This window comes from Gorilla gorilla, chromosome 20, assembly GCF_029281585.2.
Source record: "Gorilla gorilla gorilla isolate KB3781 chromosome 20, NHGRI_mGorGor1-v2.1_pri, whole genome shotgun sequence".
Taxonomy (NCBI): Eukaryota; Metazoa; Chordata; class Mammalia; order Primates; family Hominidae; genus Gorilla; species Gorilla gorilla.
This window is the reverse complement of record NC_073244.2, coordinates 6,869,338-6,883,211: the sequence shown is the minus strand read 5'-3', so window position 1 is coordinate 6,883,211 and position 13,874 is coordinate 6,869,338. Positions and strand designations below refer to the sequence as shown.

At 57.8% G+C, this 13,874-nt stretch overlaps 1 protein-coding gene across 15 annotated transcripts in view; it reads left to right on the top strand.

Moving 5' to 3' along the window:
• Positions 1-1,274: 1,274 nt before the first annotated feature.
• The window catches only part of POLR2E (RNA polymerase II, I and III subunit E), a 16,240-nt gene continuing 3,640 nt past the window's right edge, over positions 1,275-13,874 (top strand). For 9 of the 15 annotated variants that reach the window (XR_010132175.1, XR_010132174.1, XR_010132176.1 and 6 more), the window contains exons 1-7: positions 7,243-7,373; positions 8,554-8,728; positions 10,713-10,828; positions 11,788-11,868; positions 12,597-12,655; positions 12,773-12,851; positions 13,184-13,263. Coding sequence is in view for 3 of the 15 variants with exons in the window: in XM_055371035.2 (XP_055227010.1) it covers positions 7,317-7,373; positions 8,554-8,728; positions 10,713-10,828; positions 11,788-11,868; positions 12,597-12,655; positions 12,773-12,851; positions 13,184-13,249 (633 nt within the window). In the remaining 12 variants the exon portion in view is untranslated. Of the gene's footprint in view, positions 1,444-7,242; positions 7,374-8,553; positions 8,729-10,712; positions 10,829-11,787; positions 11,869-12,596; positions 12,656-12,772; positions 12,852-13,183; positions 13,264-13,874 lie in introns of those variants that run through there. The other 6 variants (XR_010132179.1, XR_010132178.1, XM_063701903.1 and 3 more) reach the window with 5 other exon arrangements.

Genomic DNA, 13,874 nt, shown 5'->3' with positions numbered 1-13,874 from the left:
TTGGCCAGGCTGATCTCGAACTCCTGACCTCAGGTGATCTGCCTGCCTAGGCCTCCCAGAGTGCTGGGATTACAAGTGTGAGCCACCGCATCCGGCCAAGGGATTTGCCTTTTTAATGTAAATGAAACCAAACTGAGTTGGGTTTGCTTCTCATCACAGCTCCATCTTATGGGGGTGTCCCTGCCCTCACCCCTGCCATGGGCGCAGGGGGTCAGTGACTCCCCATCCCTGGGTCTGGTTGCTGAGCCGCTTATATAACGTGGGCACTGGGACCTGAGAGTCATCCAGACAGTTACCATTTAACTGAGAACCTGGAGTTTCCTGGGCTCCCATCCCCAGGGGCAGCTGCCCACGCAGGGACGCGCGGTATGTGCTCAGAAAATAAACAAATCTGGAGGGTTTTCTTACAGTTCTAACATTACAAGGTATGGGCACACCCAGAGCCCATACTGCCCCACATCTTGGCTTCCGACTCTGTTTTTCACTTCGTGGCTTGGACATGTGGCAACAGAAACACTCATCTCATACTTGGGAACTGAGTCACTGTGATTGGACTTTGACCCCTGTACAGGGAGGGGTTTGGATTTTTTTTTTTTTTTTTTTTTTTGAGGAGTCTTGGTCTGTCACCCAGGCTGGAGTGCAGTGGCTCCATCTCAGCTCACTGCAACCTCCGCTTTCCGGGTTCAAGTGATTCTCCTGCCTCAGTCTCCTGAGTAGCTGGGATTACAGGCATGTGCTACCATGCCCAGCTAATTTTTGTGTTTTTAGTAGATACGGGCTTTCACCATGTTGGTCAGGCTGGTCTCGAACTCCCGACCTCAGGTGATCCGCCTGCCTCGGCCTCCCAAAGTGCTGGGATTACAGGCGTGAGCCACTCTACCCCGCCTAGGTGCTTGGGATTTGTATGTATGTTGCCCGCAAGGTCTTAACCTTTTCTGACCCTGCACTGAATATTTCTTCAGAGACAGACTCAGGGCCGGGTTGACTTGGGGGGACCTATGAGCCAGCCCCCGCCACTGCCCCCGACTCAGGCCTGCCAGATGCAGCTCCGAGGCGTCATAGATGGTTTGCTGGCAGAGGCAGTGAAGCAAGGATCCCTGAGCAGGGCTGGCAGAATCCTGGTCTTGCATAAGCCTGTTCACATGGCTTTGCTCCCGCCCAGCCCCCAGAGGCTGAGTTCTTGGAGTCAACCCCCATTGTCTGACTTCTCAGGAAACCCCCCCCATTTCCTCCCGCCCTGGCAGTGCCGGGTGACAGGGCCACACTGGTGACTCTGTTCTTGCCCTTGTGAAGGCTCAGCTGTTTGCAATTTTGCCGGTGTTGTTTTCCTTAAGTTTGTTGCAAACACGTGCGCTGAAATGGGAGTTTATTTCAGGGTTGCCAGAAAAACAGCTCCGCGGAGAGACTTGATCCCATTCCTGACTTCCTGCCAATTGTGATAAGGTCAGAAGTGCGGAAAACACGGGGTCGCGACCTCGGATCTGAGAACGGGGCCCCAGGCTCTGGGAGAGATTTGTGCTGGGGGCTTCACAGCTTTTCCCAGAGTGTCCCCTTTTCACGAACGGGGAAATGGAGTCTTGGGGACCTCTCAAGGCTCCAGCGAGGCTTCCCTGTGAGGGCGGAAGTTCTTGAGTGTCCCTGCAGGAAGCTGTGTTGCCACAGATCTTTCTAGAGCAGCCCCTGGCTCCAGGAAAGGGGCCTGTGGCTTCATTTCTTTTTTAAGAACTTTTTGGCCAGGCATGGTGGCTCACGCCTGTAATCCCAGCACTTTGGGAGGCTGAGACGGGCAGATCACGAGGTCAGGAGATCGAGACCATCCTGGCTAACACGGTGAAACCCTGTCTCTACTAAAATTACAAAAAAATAGCCGGGTGTGGTGGCGGGCGCCTGTAGTCCCAGCTACTCGAGAGGCTGAGGCAGGAGAATGGTGTGAACCCGGGAGGCGGAGCTTGCAGTGAGCCAAGATTGCACCACCACACTCCAGCCTGGGCAAGAGAGCGAGACTCTCCGTCTCAAAAAAAACTTTTTGGCTGGGTGTGGTGGCTCACATCTGTAATCCCAGCACTTTGGGAGGCCGAAGCAGGCGTATCACCTGAGGGTAGGAGTTTGAGGCCAACATGGGGAAACTGTCTCTACTAAAAATACAAAAATTAGGGCCAGGCATAGTGGCTTACGCCTGTAATCCCAGCGCTTTGGGAGGCCAAGGTGGGTGGATCACGAGGTCATGAGTTCAAGACCAGCCTGACCAACATGGTGAAACCCCATCTCCACTAAAAATACAAAAATTAGCTGGGAGTGGTGGCGTGCACCTGTAATCCCAGCTACTCAGGAGGCTGAGGCAGGAGAATTGCTTGAACCCTGGAGGTGGAGGTTGCAGTGAGCCGAGTTCGTGTCACTGCACTCCAGCCTGGGGGGATACAGCAAGACTCTGTCTCAAAAAAAAAAAAAATTTTTGAAATATAAACAAAATACATATGAAATTCAACATTTTAACCACTTCAAAGTGTACAATTCAGTGTTTTCAGGACGTGTACAATGTTATGAGGCCATCACCTCTATCTATCTAGTTCCAGAATTTTTTTTTTTCTCTTGAGACAGAATTTCGCTCTTGTTGCCCAGGCTGGAGTGCAGTGGCACCATCTCAGCCCACTGCACTGCCACCTCCCAGGTTCAAGCGATTCTTCTGCCTCAGCCTCTCAAGTAGCTGGGATTACAGGCATGCGCCACCACACCCAGTTAGTTTTGTATTTTTAGTAGAGACAGGGTTTCTCCATGTTGGTCAGGCTGGTCTCAAACTCCCGACCTCAGGTCATCCGCCTGCCTAGGCCTCCCAAAGTGCTGGGATTACAGGCATGAGCCACCGCGCCCAGCACAGAGTATTTTCATTGTCCCCAAAGGAAGCCCAGACCCCATCAGCCTTCACTCTCCATCTCCTCCCCTAGGACCTGGCACCCACACATCCCCTCCTGTCTCTGTGGATTGGCCTGTCCTGGACATTTAATAGAAATGGGATCACACACTGTGTGTTCATTTGTGCCTGGCTTCTCTCACTGAGCATGAGGTCCTCAGGCTACATCCACATTGTGGCCTGTGTCAGAGCCTCATCATTCCTTTAATGGCTGAGAAATATTCCAGTGTGTGGAGGGATCACATTGTGTTTATTTATTCATCTGTGGATGGACATCTGGGTTTTTTTTTTTTTTTTTTTTTTTGAGACAGAGTCTCACTCTGTTGCCCAGGCTGGAGTGCAGTGGCGCAATCTCAGCTCACTGCAACCTCCGCCTCCCAGGTTCAAGCAATTCTCCTGCCTCAGCCTCCTGAATAGCTGAGATTACAGGCATGCGCCACCATGCCCGGCTATGGGCTGTTTTCTCTTTTTGAGTTTGTAAAGCCGTACAAGTGTTTGCGTGGGTGTATGTTTTCATTTCTCTTGGATGTATGCCTAGAGTGGAATTGCTGAGTCATATGGTGACTCTTTGTGTAACAGTTTGAGGATCCACCAGACTGTTTTTTTTGTTTTTTTTTTTTTTTTTGAGATGGAGTTTCACTCTTTTTGCCCAAGCTGGAGTGCAGTGGCATGATCTCGGCTCACTGCAACCTCCACCTCCCAGGTTCAAGCAATTCTCCTCCCTCAGCCTCCCAAGTAGCTGGGATGACAGGCCCGCACCACCATGCTCGGCTAATTTTGGTATTTTTAGTAGAGACGGGGTTTCACTATGTTGGCCAGGCTGGTCTCGAACCCCTGACCTCAGTTGATCCGCCTGCCTCAGCCTCCCAGAGCGCTTGGATTACAGGCGTGAGCCACTGCGCCTGGCCGACCAGACTGCTTTCTATAGCGGCTGCACCATCTTACATTTTCACCTGCCCTGTGTGTGGATCATGGCCTGACTTCTGGGCCTCTGGCTTTGCTGTTATCATCCAGGCCGCCCCTGGCTTGGGCTCAGCCTCTCTTAATCCACCCCTGCCCCCGGATTTGCAGGTCACTACTTGGTCTTTACTCCAGATGCCCTTTCTTGTGTCATCAAATCCCCTCCTGAGCCCTGTCCGTCTCCTGACCCTCCCCGCCCCATGTATCTGCCCCACATCTGCAATTCCTCTCCTCCCTCAAATCCGTCCTGCCAGGCACTGGCCCCCTTCCCTGAGTCACAAGCAGTGTCTGCTAGGCGAATCCCTGCTCAGTCCTCAGGCTGACTTGGCGGTGGCATCACATAGCCACTCCTTCCCTCTGCCCCTAGAAACCTTCCTCACCAGGTTTCCAGGAGACCTGGCAATCTCCTGCCCTTTATCCTATTTAGGGAACACTTATGCAGTGCTGGTGCCAGGCGCCGCTCTGTGTACATTGCAATTATTAGCCGATTACCCTACGAAGTGGGTGCTGTTCTTGTCCCTGTTTTACAAGGGAGGGGAGAGGGGAGGCACAGAGAGGTTGAGTAACCTGCCTGAGATCACACAGCCAGGTCTGCAGCTCAGGGGCTGCTCCAGTGTCTGTGCTGAGCCTCCCTCCCCTCCTGTTGCTGCCTCCCCTCCTTCTCCAGGCTTCTGAACACCAGCAGGGCTGGACTCACTCTCCTGGACTCTGCTCTGCTCCCAGGACCTGGTCCAGGCTCCCGGCTCTAATCTTCACCACGTGGCCACCCTGCCTGCACGTCCATCCCCCAGACCTTGCCCTGAACTCCAGAGCTCACCTCGACCTACACGCCTCCACCCTCCCACCCCTCTTTTCACTGCTCACAGGGACAGCTTTGTTCCCTTTCTCCCTCTTTTTCTCGCCCTGTGGCACCCTCCCCGCTCTGTGCTTGCGCCTCCCGTAGTTGGAGCCACCCCAACCTGTGGCAAGTTTGCCTTCCCAGTCCCTCCCTGGTCTCTCGCTTCTGCCCTGGCTCCCAACAGTCATTTCCCAACACAGCAGCTCCAGACATTTTACCCTGACCAGCAAGGCCTCCTGGGACCTGCCCCACCTTGCCCTCTGACACCCTCTCCTGCCCCTTCCCTGCCAGAAACACTCCAGGTGAGGCACAGCCTCAGGGCCTCTATCCTGGCTGTGCTGTCCGCCTGATACAGCTATCCCTAGGCAACCCCAGGTTTCCTCCCTCTCCTCTTCCGGTTTTTGTTTTCTGTTTGTTTGGAGACAGGGTCTTGCTCTGTCGCCCAGGCTAGAGTGCAGTGGCGCAATCACAGCTCACTGCAGCCTCAACCGCTGGGCTCAGGCGATCCTAGATCTTCCCACCTCAGCCTCCCGAGTAACTGGGACTAGAGGTGCGCCCACCACGCCCAGCTAATTTTTAAATTTTTTTGTAGAAATGGGGTCTTCCTGGCCGGGTGCGGTGGCTCACGCCTGTAATCTCAGCACTTTGGAAGGCCGAGGCGAGCAGATCATCTGAGGTCAGAAGTTCAAGACCAGCCTGGCTAACATGGTGAAACCCCATCTCTACCAAAAATACAAAAAAATTAGCCAGGTGTGGTGGCTCACGCCTGTAATCCCAGCTACTCGGGAGGCCAAGGCAGGAGAATCATTTAAACCCAGGAAGTGGAGGCTGCAGTGAGCTGAGATTACGCCACTGTACTCCAGCCTGGGCGACAGAGTGAGACTCGGTCTCAAAAAACAACAACAACAACAAAAAGAAATGGGGTCTTCCTATGTTGCCTAGGCTTGTCTCAAACTCCTGGCCTCAAGGTGAGAAAGAAAAGTTAGGTAGTTAGATAAGAAAGCCTGCACAGACCGGGCCGGGTGGCTCACACCTGTAATCCCAGCACTTTGGGAGGCCGAGGCAGGCGGATCATGAGGTCAGGAGATGGAGACCATCCTGGCTAACACGGTGAAACCCCGTCTCTACTAAAAATACAAAAAATTAGCCAGGCGTGGTGGCGGGTGCCTGTAGTCCCAGCTACTCCGGAGGCTGAGGCAGAAGAACGGTGTGAGCCCAGGAGGTGGAGCTTGCAGTGAGCCGAGATCGCACCACTGCACTCCAGCCTGGGGTACAGAGCGAGATTCCGTGTCAGGAAAAAAAAAAAAAAGTAGCCCCTGACAGCCCCCCAAAAAGAATCTCAAATATCAGTGTAAAAAAGTCCGTGACTTACAACTAAAAATTACAAAACTACAACAAAGGGATCCTCCCCTCTCAGCTTCCCAAAGTGCTGGGATTACAGGTGTGAGCCATCGCGCCCAATGGGATTTTTTTTTTTTTTTTCTCAATGGAGTCTTGCTCTGTCACCCAGGCTGGAGTGCAGTGGTGCGATCTCGGCTCACTGCAACCTCCGCCTCCCGGGTTCAAGTGATTCTGCTGCCTCAGCCTCCCGAGTAACTGGGAGTACAGGCACCCACCACCAAACCTGGCTAATTTTTGTATTTTTAGTAGAGACAGGGTTTCACCATGTTGGCCAAGCTGGTCTTGAACTCCTGATCTCATACTCTGCCCGCCTCAGCCTCCCAAAGTGCTGGGATTATAGGCATGAGCCACTGCGCCCGGCCACGTTATTTATTATATTTTACTAAATCCTGTCTCTATCTGAATGCAAGGGATACTTGGCCTGTTTTATTCACCATCACTGTAGGTTGCTGAGTAAATGTTGAATTAACGAATGCATCACTGAATAAGTTACTGATTGCCTGCACACAGCAAGTGCTGGGCTGGGGTTCTCCGTGAATCTGGGGAAGTGAGGAGGTTTGCAAAGACAGGAAGAGTCTGGGGTGGGGAGATACCCAGGCTAGGCTGGTGGCGCTCAGGGGAGAGGACAGAGGTGAGGGGACTTAATAAGCACCGAGAGATATGCCTAAGACTCTCAGTTAACCGTCTAAAGTAGGGACACTTTATTGCCATTGCACAGGTAGGGAAAGTGAGGCCCAAGGGAATTAACCCTGACCTGGCCTGGAGCCAACGGAGGAAACCCTGTACAGTTTGATGCGCAAATATTTATAGAGTTCCCACTAGGCTCCCAGACCATCCCTAGGAGCCGAGCTGCCCCTTGACCCCATCCAGGCCTCAGTTTCCCCGCCCACACTTCGCCCCCGCCTCGTGGGATTCTAAACTGTTGCTCCAAGGTGGGAGTTGAACGGAAACTACAACTTCCAAGAGGCCGTGCGGCCAAAGACACACGAGAACTACGGAGGCGAGAGTCTCGCTCAGCCCACTGCCGCTCTCGTAAGGCTCGGGCTGCCCTTGGCGCTGCCGATCCGAGGCGTTGCTGCATTCAGGCATTCGCCGACGACAGCCCAGCGTGGGGCGGGGTTAGGCGGAGGGGGCCTGATTCGGATTCGGCGCAGGCGCAGTCCGCGCGGGTTCTCGCACGCAGAAGGGGTGCGGGCGGCGGCGGCGGCCATGGACGACGAGGAGGAGACGTACCGGCTCTGGAAAATCCGCAAGACCATCATGCAGGTGAGCCGCGCCTGGTGTTGGGGGCGGGGGCGCGGGCAGCGGGTGCAGGGGTCCGAGGTGGGGTCGAGCACGGCGTCTCCTCGTACTCTCGTCGGAGCAGCAGCGACGAAGGGCCGGGCCGATACGGGAGGCCCAGAGGCCGCCGGGGATACCGGGCGCTGGACCCGACCTGAGCCGGCAGCGGGGAAGGGAGGGGGTTTCGAGACGTCTGGGTGCGGGGCTTAGGGGTGGGCGGGCGGCTCGGGCTGGTGCGGCGCGCATGGCGGCGAGAGGAGGAGGAAGCTGCGAATGGGGACGGGGGGCGCCCCCAGACTCTGCCCCTCTCTGTGATTCAGCGTCGCCATTTGTCCTTGTGTCCTGAACCCCGTGGAGTCTCAGCATCCGAGACTGGCAGAGTTGGTGGTTGGGAAGCAGCGGGCGAGCTGGGGCTTTCGATGGGGACGTGGAGCTCCGAACCCGTGCCTTGGGGTCTGGGGCAGATGGAGGCCACTGGGCCGAGTCCGGTTTGGAAGCCAGGCACAGGCCTGAGGGCCTGCCGTTCAGGGTACTGCCTCAGTCATTGGGGCCGTCTGAGAGCTTTTGCTTTGTCTTGCTTCCCACCCCTTGCCCTTGTCCTCAGCGAAGCCCCCCGCAGCCTGATTCTCCTTCCTCCGAGCTTCAAACATTGTCAGCCTGAAGTCACATCTGTTTCGGTCCTTGTCATTGTTTTTTTTTTAAGAGATAGGGTTTCACTCTGTCACCCAGGCTGCAGTGCAGTGGTGCAGTCATAGCTCACTGCATCCTTGAACTGGCCTCAAGCAACCCTCCTGCCTCAGCCTCCCTAAGCCCTGGGATCACGGGCGTGAGCCTCCGCGCCCCGCCTTTGTCCCTGCCTTTAGGGTAGCTCTGCAAAGTGGTTTGGAGGGCTTTGCTGCCTGCCAGGTTCCTGTGAGGCTGGGTGGACAGACGGTCTTGGTCAAGGCCGGACATCTCTGCGAGCCTCTCAGGATCACACTGGTCCCATCCTGTGGTGTAGGGCTGTGGGGGCCGGGGTGGCTGTCATGGAGCACACAGTGAGTGTTCAGCCCGTTTGCTGTTCACCTCTGTCCTCTGCAGCAGCCGCAGGTCTGACTTCCAGATCACGAGCTTTGGCCGCCTTCCTCTCTCTGCCCTGGGGTCAGCTGGTTCTTTCTCTCTGCAGCTGTGTCACGACCGTGGCTATCTGGTGACCCAGGACGAGCTTGACCAGACCCTGGAGGAGTTCAAAGCCCAATTTGGGGACAAGCCGAGTGAGGGGCGGCCGCGGCGCACGGACCTCACCGTGCTGGTGGCCCACAACGATGACCCCACCGACCAGATGTTTGTGTTCTTTCCAGGTGAGCAGCGGGTCCCGGGGGAGTTCCGGTGAAGCCACCAGAGCACCTGCCGAGGAGTCGGCCGCTAGCACCCACCCCCACTCGCCTGGCGCCCAGCATTTGTCTCTCTGCCCAGTTTGGGAGGAAAACTCCCCTTCCCTTCCTTGCTGTGGGTGATGCCGTTGACCTCTGACCTCTGTCATGCGCAGCCTCTTTCTAGTTTCCCTCTCAGTCCCCTTCTCTCTTCCTGCCAACCAGGAGAGTCACAAGGGCCTCCCCACTCACCCCCAGCCCCCCATGACCTTTGCCCTAGTGTCCCTTGGCTCCCCCATCCTGGCCGTTGGGTGCACTTCCAGCTTCTTGGCCTGGCCCAGGAGGCCCCGTCTGGGTCAGCGCAGCCTCCTTGTGAGCTGCGGCCCCTGCCCGCCCCAGCCCATTCCTCCGCACCCCATGCCCCCTCTCCCTTGTCAGCGTCCGCTACTCGTCCCTCGAGCTTGTGCTCGGGCCTCTTTTCCCAGGACCCCTGGGACCCCCGGTTTCAGCACCTGCTTTGCGGAAGTCTCCGCACCTGACTGCCTCCCTAGTATGGTTCTAAAGCCCTCAGCGGTTGGGGGATTGCAAGCGCCTTAGGGGCGCAGCCCCACGCCCAGAATTAATCAGTGGGGTGACGGAGCACGTCTGCCAAGCGGACCTGGTGACGCTGCTGGGTTTTTTTGGTGTTTTTTTTTTGAAAAAGAGTCTCATTCTGTCGCCCAGGCTGGAGTGCAGTGGTGCCATCTCGGCTTGCTGCAGCCTCCACCTCCTGAGTTCAAGCGATTCTCCTGCCTCAGCTTGAGTAGCTGAGATTACAGGCACCCACCACCACGCCTGGCTATTTTTTCTTTGCATTTTAGTAGAGATGAGGTTTCACCATGTTGGCCAGGCTGCTTTCAAACTCCTAATCTCAGGTGATCCACCTGCCTTGGCCTCCCAAAGTGCTGGGATTACAGGCGTGAGCCACTGCGCCCAGTCTTTTTTTTTTTTTTTTTTTTTTTTTTGAGACTGAGTCTCCCTTTGTCACCCAGGCTGGAGTGTGCAGTAGCGCAATCTCAGCTCACTGCAACCTCCACCTCCCAGGTTCAAACAATCCTCCCACCTCAGCCTCCCAAAAAGCTAGGTTTACAGGCATACACCATCTCACCTGGCTACTTTTTCTTTTTGTATTGTTTATTAATTAATTTTTTTGAGACAGAGTCTTGTTCTGTTGCCCAGGCTAGAGTGCAGTGGCGCAATCTCTGCCCACTGCAAGCTCTGCCTCCCGGGTTCACACCATTCTCCTGCCTCAGCCTCCCGAGTAGCTGGGACTACAGGCGCCGGCTAATTTTTTGTATTTTTTAGTAGAGGCGGGGTTTCACCTTGTTAGCCAGGATGGTCTCAATCTCCTGACGTCGTGATCTGCCTGCCTCGGCCTCCCAGAGTGCTGGGATTACAGGTGTGAGCCACCGCGCCCAGCCTGTATTGTTAATAGAGACGGGGTTTCACCATGTTGGCCAGGCTGGTTTAGAACTCTTGACTTCAAGTGATCCACCTGCCTCAGCCTCCCAAAGTGCTAGGATTACAGGTGTGAGCCATCGCACCCGGCCTCAGGTGATGCTTCTTAAAGAGAGCGTCCTGGGGTGTGAGGTGTGCTTGTTGGAGAGGTTGGTGCTGAGTCACCCGCCTCCCCAGAACTGCCCAGGGTGGGAGCCTCTCAGAGTTGAAGGTCTCTGCCTCTCCCTGGTCTCTGGATGACTGAGGGGTGTCAGCCCCCTGTCTCTGTCTCTGGGTGAATGAGAGGTTTCAGCCGTCTCTTCCCCTGTCCTGGGATCCTGCAACTCAGGCCTCGTTTTGCAAACGCGGAAGCCGAGGCCCGAGCAGGAGAGGCACCTGTGTGGAATGGGGCTGGAACCCAGGTGCTCTGGGCTCTGGGTGGGCGAGGGCCACGAGGGCCCAGGCTGGTGCAGGCCAGCACACTCTCTGTCTGCAGAGGAGCCCAAGGTGGGCATCAAGACCATCAAGGTGTACTGCCAGCGCATGCAGGAGGAGAACATCACACGGGCTCTCATCGTGGTGCAGCAGGGCATGACACCCTCCGCCAAGCAGGTGGGCACCCCCGCCCCACCCCGCCAGCCTCTCCCCCTCCCCAGCCTCCCCCCCTCCCCAGCCTCCTCCCGCGAGCAGTACCCACAGGTGGCCCACGTGCCTTGGGCTTTGGGCCAGGCCAGCCAGGGTGCCCTGGAGGATGTGGCCGGGATGTCTGGCAAGCCCCGATCGCCTCCCTCCCACCGCATCCATGGGCCCCACCCCAGGCAGCCGCCGTCCTCCCCCGTCCATGGGCCCCACTGCTGACCCCAGCCCCACCCCAGGCAGCCGCCGTCCTCCCCTGTCCATGGGCCCCACTGCTGACCCCAGCCCCACCCCAGGCAGCCGCCGTCCTCCCCTATCCATGGGCCCCACCTCAGGCAGCCGCCATCTTCCCCCAGCTCTCAGGAGGGGCGTCAGGGCGGAGGGCACTGTGCATCTCGCCAGCTCCTGTGGGCTCCAGCCCTCGGCCTGGTGCAGATTCCAGGAGCCGGAGGTTCTTTGTCCTGAGCTGATGTCCAGGGGGACTTGCAGAGGAGGCCCGGCACGGGGTCCTCCAGGGGCCTATCCGTGTTCCCCGTCTGTCTGTCGGACACTCCGGAGCCAGGCTGCTGTGCTGTGACGGGCAGTCAGCAGAGCAGTTTAGTCCCTGGCCCACCAGCTGCGGGGTTCACGCAGCCACACAGAGCAGCACCCCTGTATGGGGAAGAGGTCGCCCTGCCAGCTCTGAGGGCCGCCCCTGGAAGCGAGTGACGGATGGAAACACATCCAAGTTTCCACGGCCTCATCACTGGTCGTGACAGGATGCCCTCGATGAGCAGAGAGGCTGGGGAGGGGCTGGCGGTGGGGTTTTCTGATTTACGACGTGGGTGTGTTGTTGGGGCACACGAGTAAGCCCCAGGTAGCTTGAGGCAGGCAGGAAATGGAGTTGGGGTTGTCTGGGCCCCTCCAGGCCGTGCCTGAGAGCCGCTCTCTTCCAGTCCCTGGTCGACATGGCCCCCAAGTACATCCTGGAGCAGTTTCTGCAGCAGGAGCTGCTCATCAACATCACGGAGCACGAGGTGGGCACGCGCCGCGGAGTCCCGCCCACGTGGGGCCGGCAGAGATGCGGGGTTTGTGGGTGGCCAGGAAGATGTGGGATCTGGGGCCCAGGGCAGGTGTTCCCATTAGTGCATGGAGGACAGGGTTCTCAAAGGGTGGCCGTGGGCCTGCAGCAGCCGAACCCGGGAGCTTCCTAGAAATGCAGATCCCGGCTGGACGTGGTGGCTCACACCTGTAATCCCAGCACTTTGGGAGGCCGAGGCGGGAGGATCACTTGAGGTCAGGAGTTTGAGGCCAGTCTGGCCAACATGGGGAAACCCCATCTCTACTAAAAATACAAAAATTACCTGCACTTGGTGACACACGCCTGTAATCCCAGCTACTCGGGGAGCCGAGATTGTGTCACTGCACTCCAGCCTGGGAGACAGAGCAAGACTCCGTCTCAAAAAAAAAAAAAAATTGCAGATCCCCAGGCCCACCCCAGCCTGTAGAATCGGGACTGCTGGGACAGGAGTTCCAGCAGGAGGTGGCTGTGCCCAGCCCGTCTGCCTCAGAAGCCCCAGGAGCTGTGACTCCGTCCCCTGCCTGTGGAGCCGGGGTGGGGTGGGTGAGCTCCCTGAGTGCCGGGGATTGGGGTGGGGTTCGGGGCTCTTGTCCGTCTGAAGGCGCAGGGGCTGTGGTGGCACCTGGGAGCCACGTGGGGTCTGACCAGCCCTTGGTGATGCCTGGTGGCTTCCTTTCTCGGCAGCTGGTCCCTGAGCACGTCGTCATGACCAAGGAGGAGGTGACAGAGCTGCTGGCCCGATAGTATCCTTTCCAGCCCCACCAGCCCCGCCCCTCCCTGCCCCTCGAGACTTCCGCGTTCCTCCCCACCCCCCACCCCCCCACAGCCCTGTCTGGCATTTTCCTGACGCTGCTTCGCAGTAAGCTCCGAGAGAACCAGCTGCCCAGGATCCAGGCGGGGGACCCTGTGGCGCGCTACTTTGGGATAAAGCGTGGGCAGGTGAGCCCTGCGGGGAGAAGGGGCCCTGGGGCTGCTCTGAGCTGACCACTCGGAGAATGGGGCTTCTGTCCCTCCCTGACAGCCCCTCCCCCTTGACCCAGGGCCTGGAGGGGACCTCGAGACCACACCCCCAATATCCCCCTCTTAAAGCCAGGGCCACTGGGCCCAGAGAAGAGCGTGACCCAGGTTCCCAGGGAGCGGGTCCCACAGCCCGGGGTCAGCCATCTCAGACCCCTGCCGGCCATCCCCAGCCCGTGTGCTGCCCGCCTGCTGTCTGGTGACTGCAGTGAGACCCCTCAAGCATTCGCAGCCCCTGCTCTCTGCCTCTGCAGGTGGTGAAGATCATCCGGCCCAGTGAGACGGCTGGCAGGTACATCACCTACCGGCTGGTGCAGTAGCTACCGCCTGACAGGTGAGATGGCCGAGGGGCAGGCACTGAGGTGGGATCAGAGGCAGGGGTGTCGTTCCCTCCGTCGGTGTGCAGGGCTGTTCTTGCTTTGTCTGGCAGCAAGCCCCTCCTAGCACCAGCCCAGCTGGGCCACCAGGCGCTCCCAGGACACCCCCAGACCCCACCCGACCGTAGGCTGCAGCTCCTGGGGCTGTGCGCCTGGACGGGAGAGTCCTGGTACACGGGGCGTGCGTCTCTGCCGCCGCTGACCCACCTTAGAAGCAGGAGACGTTTACCTGCAGGGCAGTTGTGCGGCGGGACTTTCCAGAAGAGGGTTTAGAAACCTGCCCAGAGACCCCAGAGCTGAGAGAGGAGGCACAGCTTCAGGCCAACCCTTCCCTGAGTGGGCACCTTGGGAGGGACTTGCCGGAGTCTCAGGAGCGGGACAGCCTCTGCCCATGGCGAGAGCCTCCCCGCTTCCCCTGGACTCTGGTCATGGCGAGCTGCTGTCCTGCAGGCCGCCCCACTTCACACTCAGCCCAGGGGTGGGGCTTGGCCTGGTCTGACACTGGCACGGTTCCTTTGAGGTCAGAGCGACTGCCCACGCCTGTGTGACTGCTGGGCACGAGGGAGCC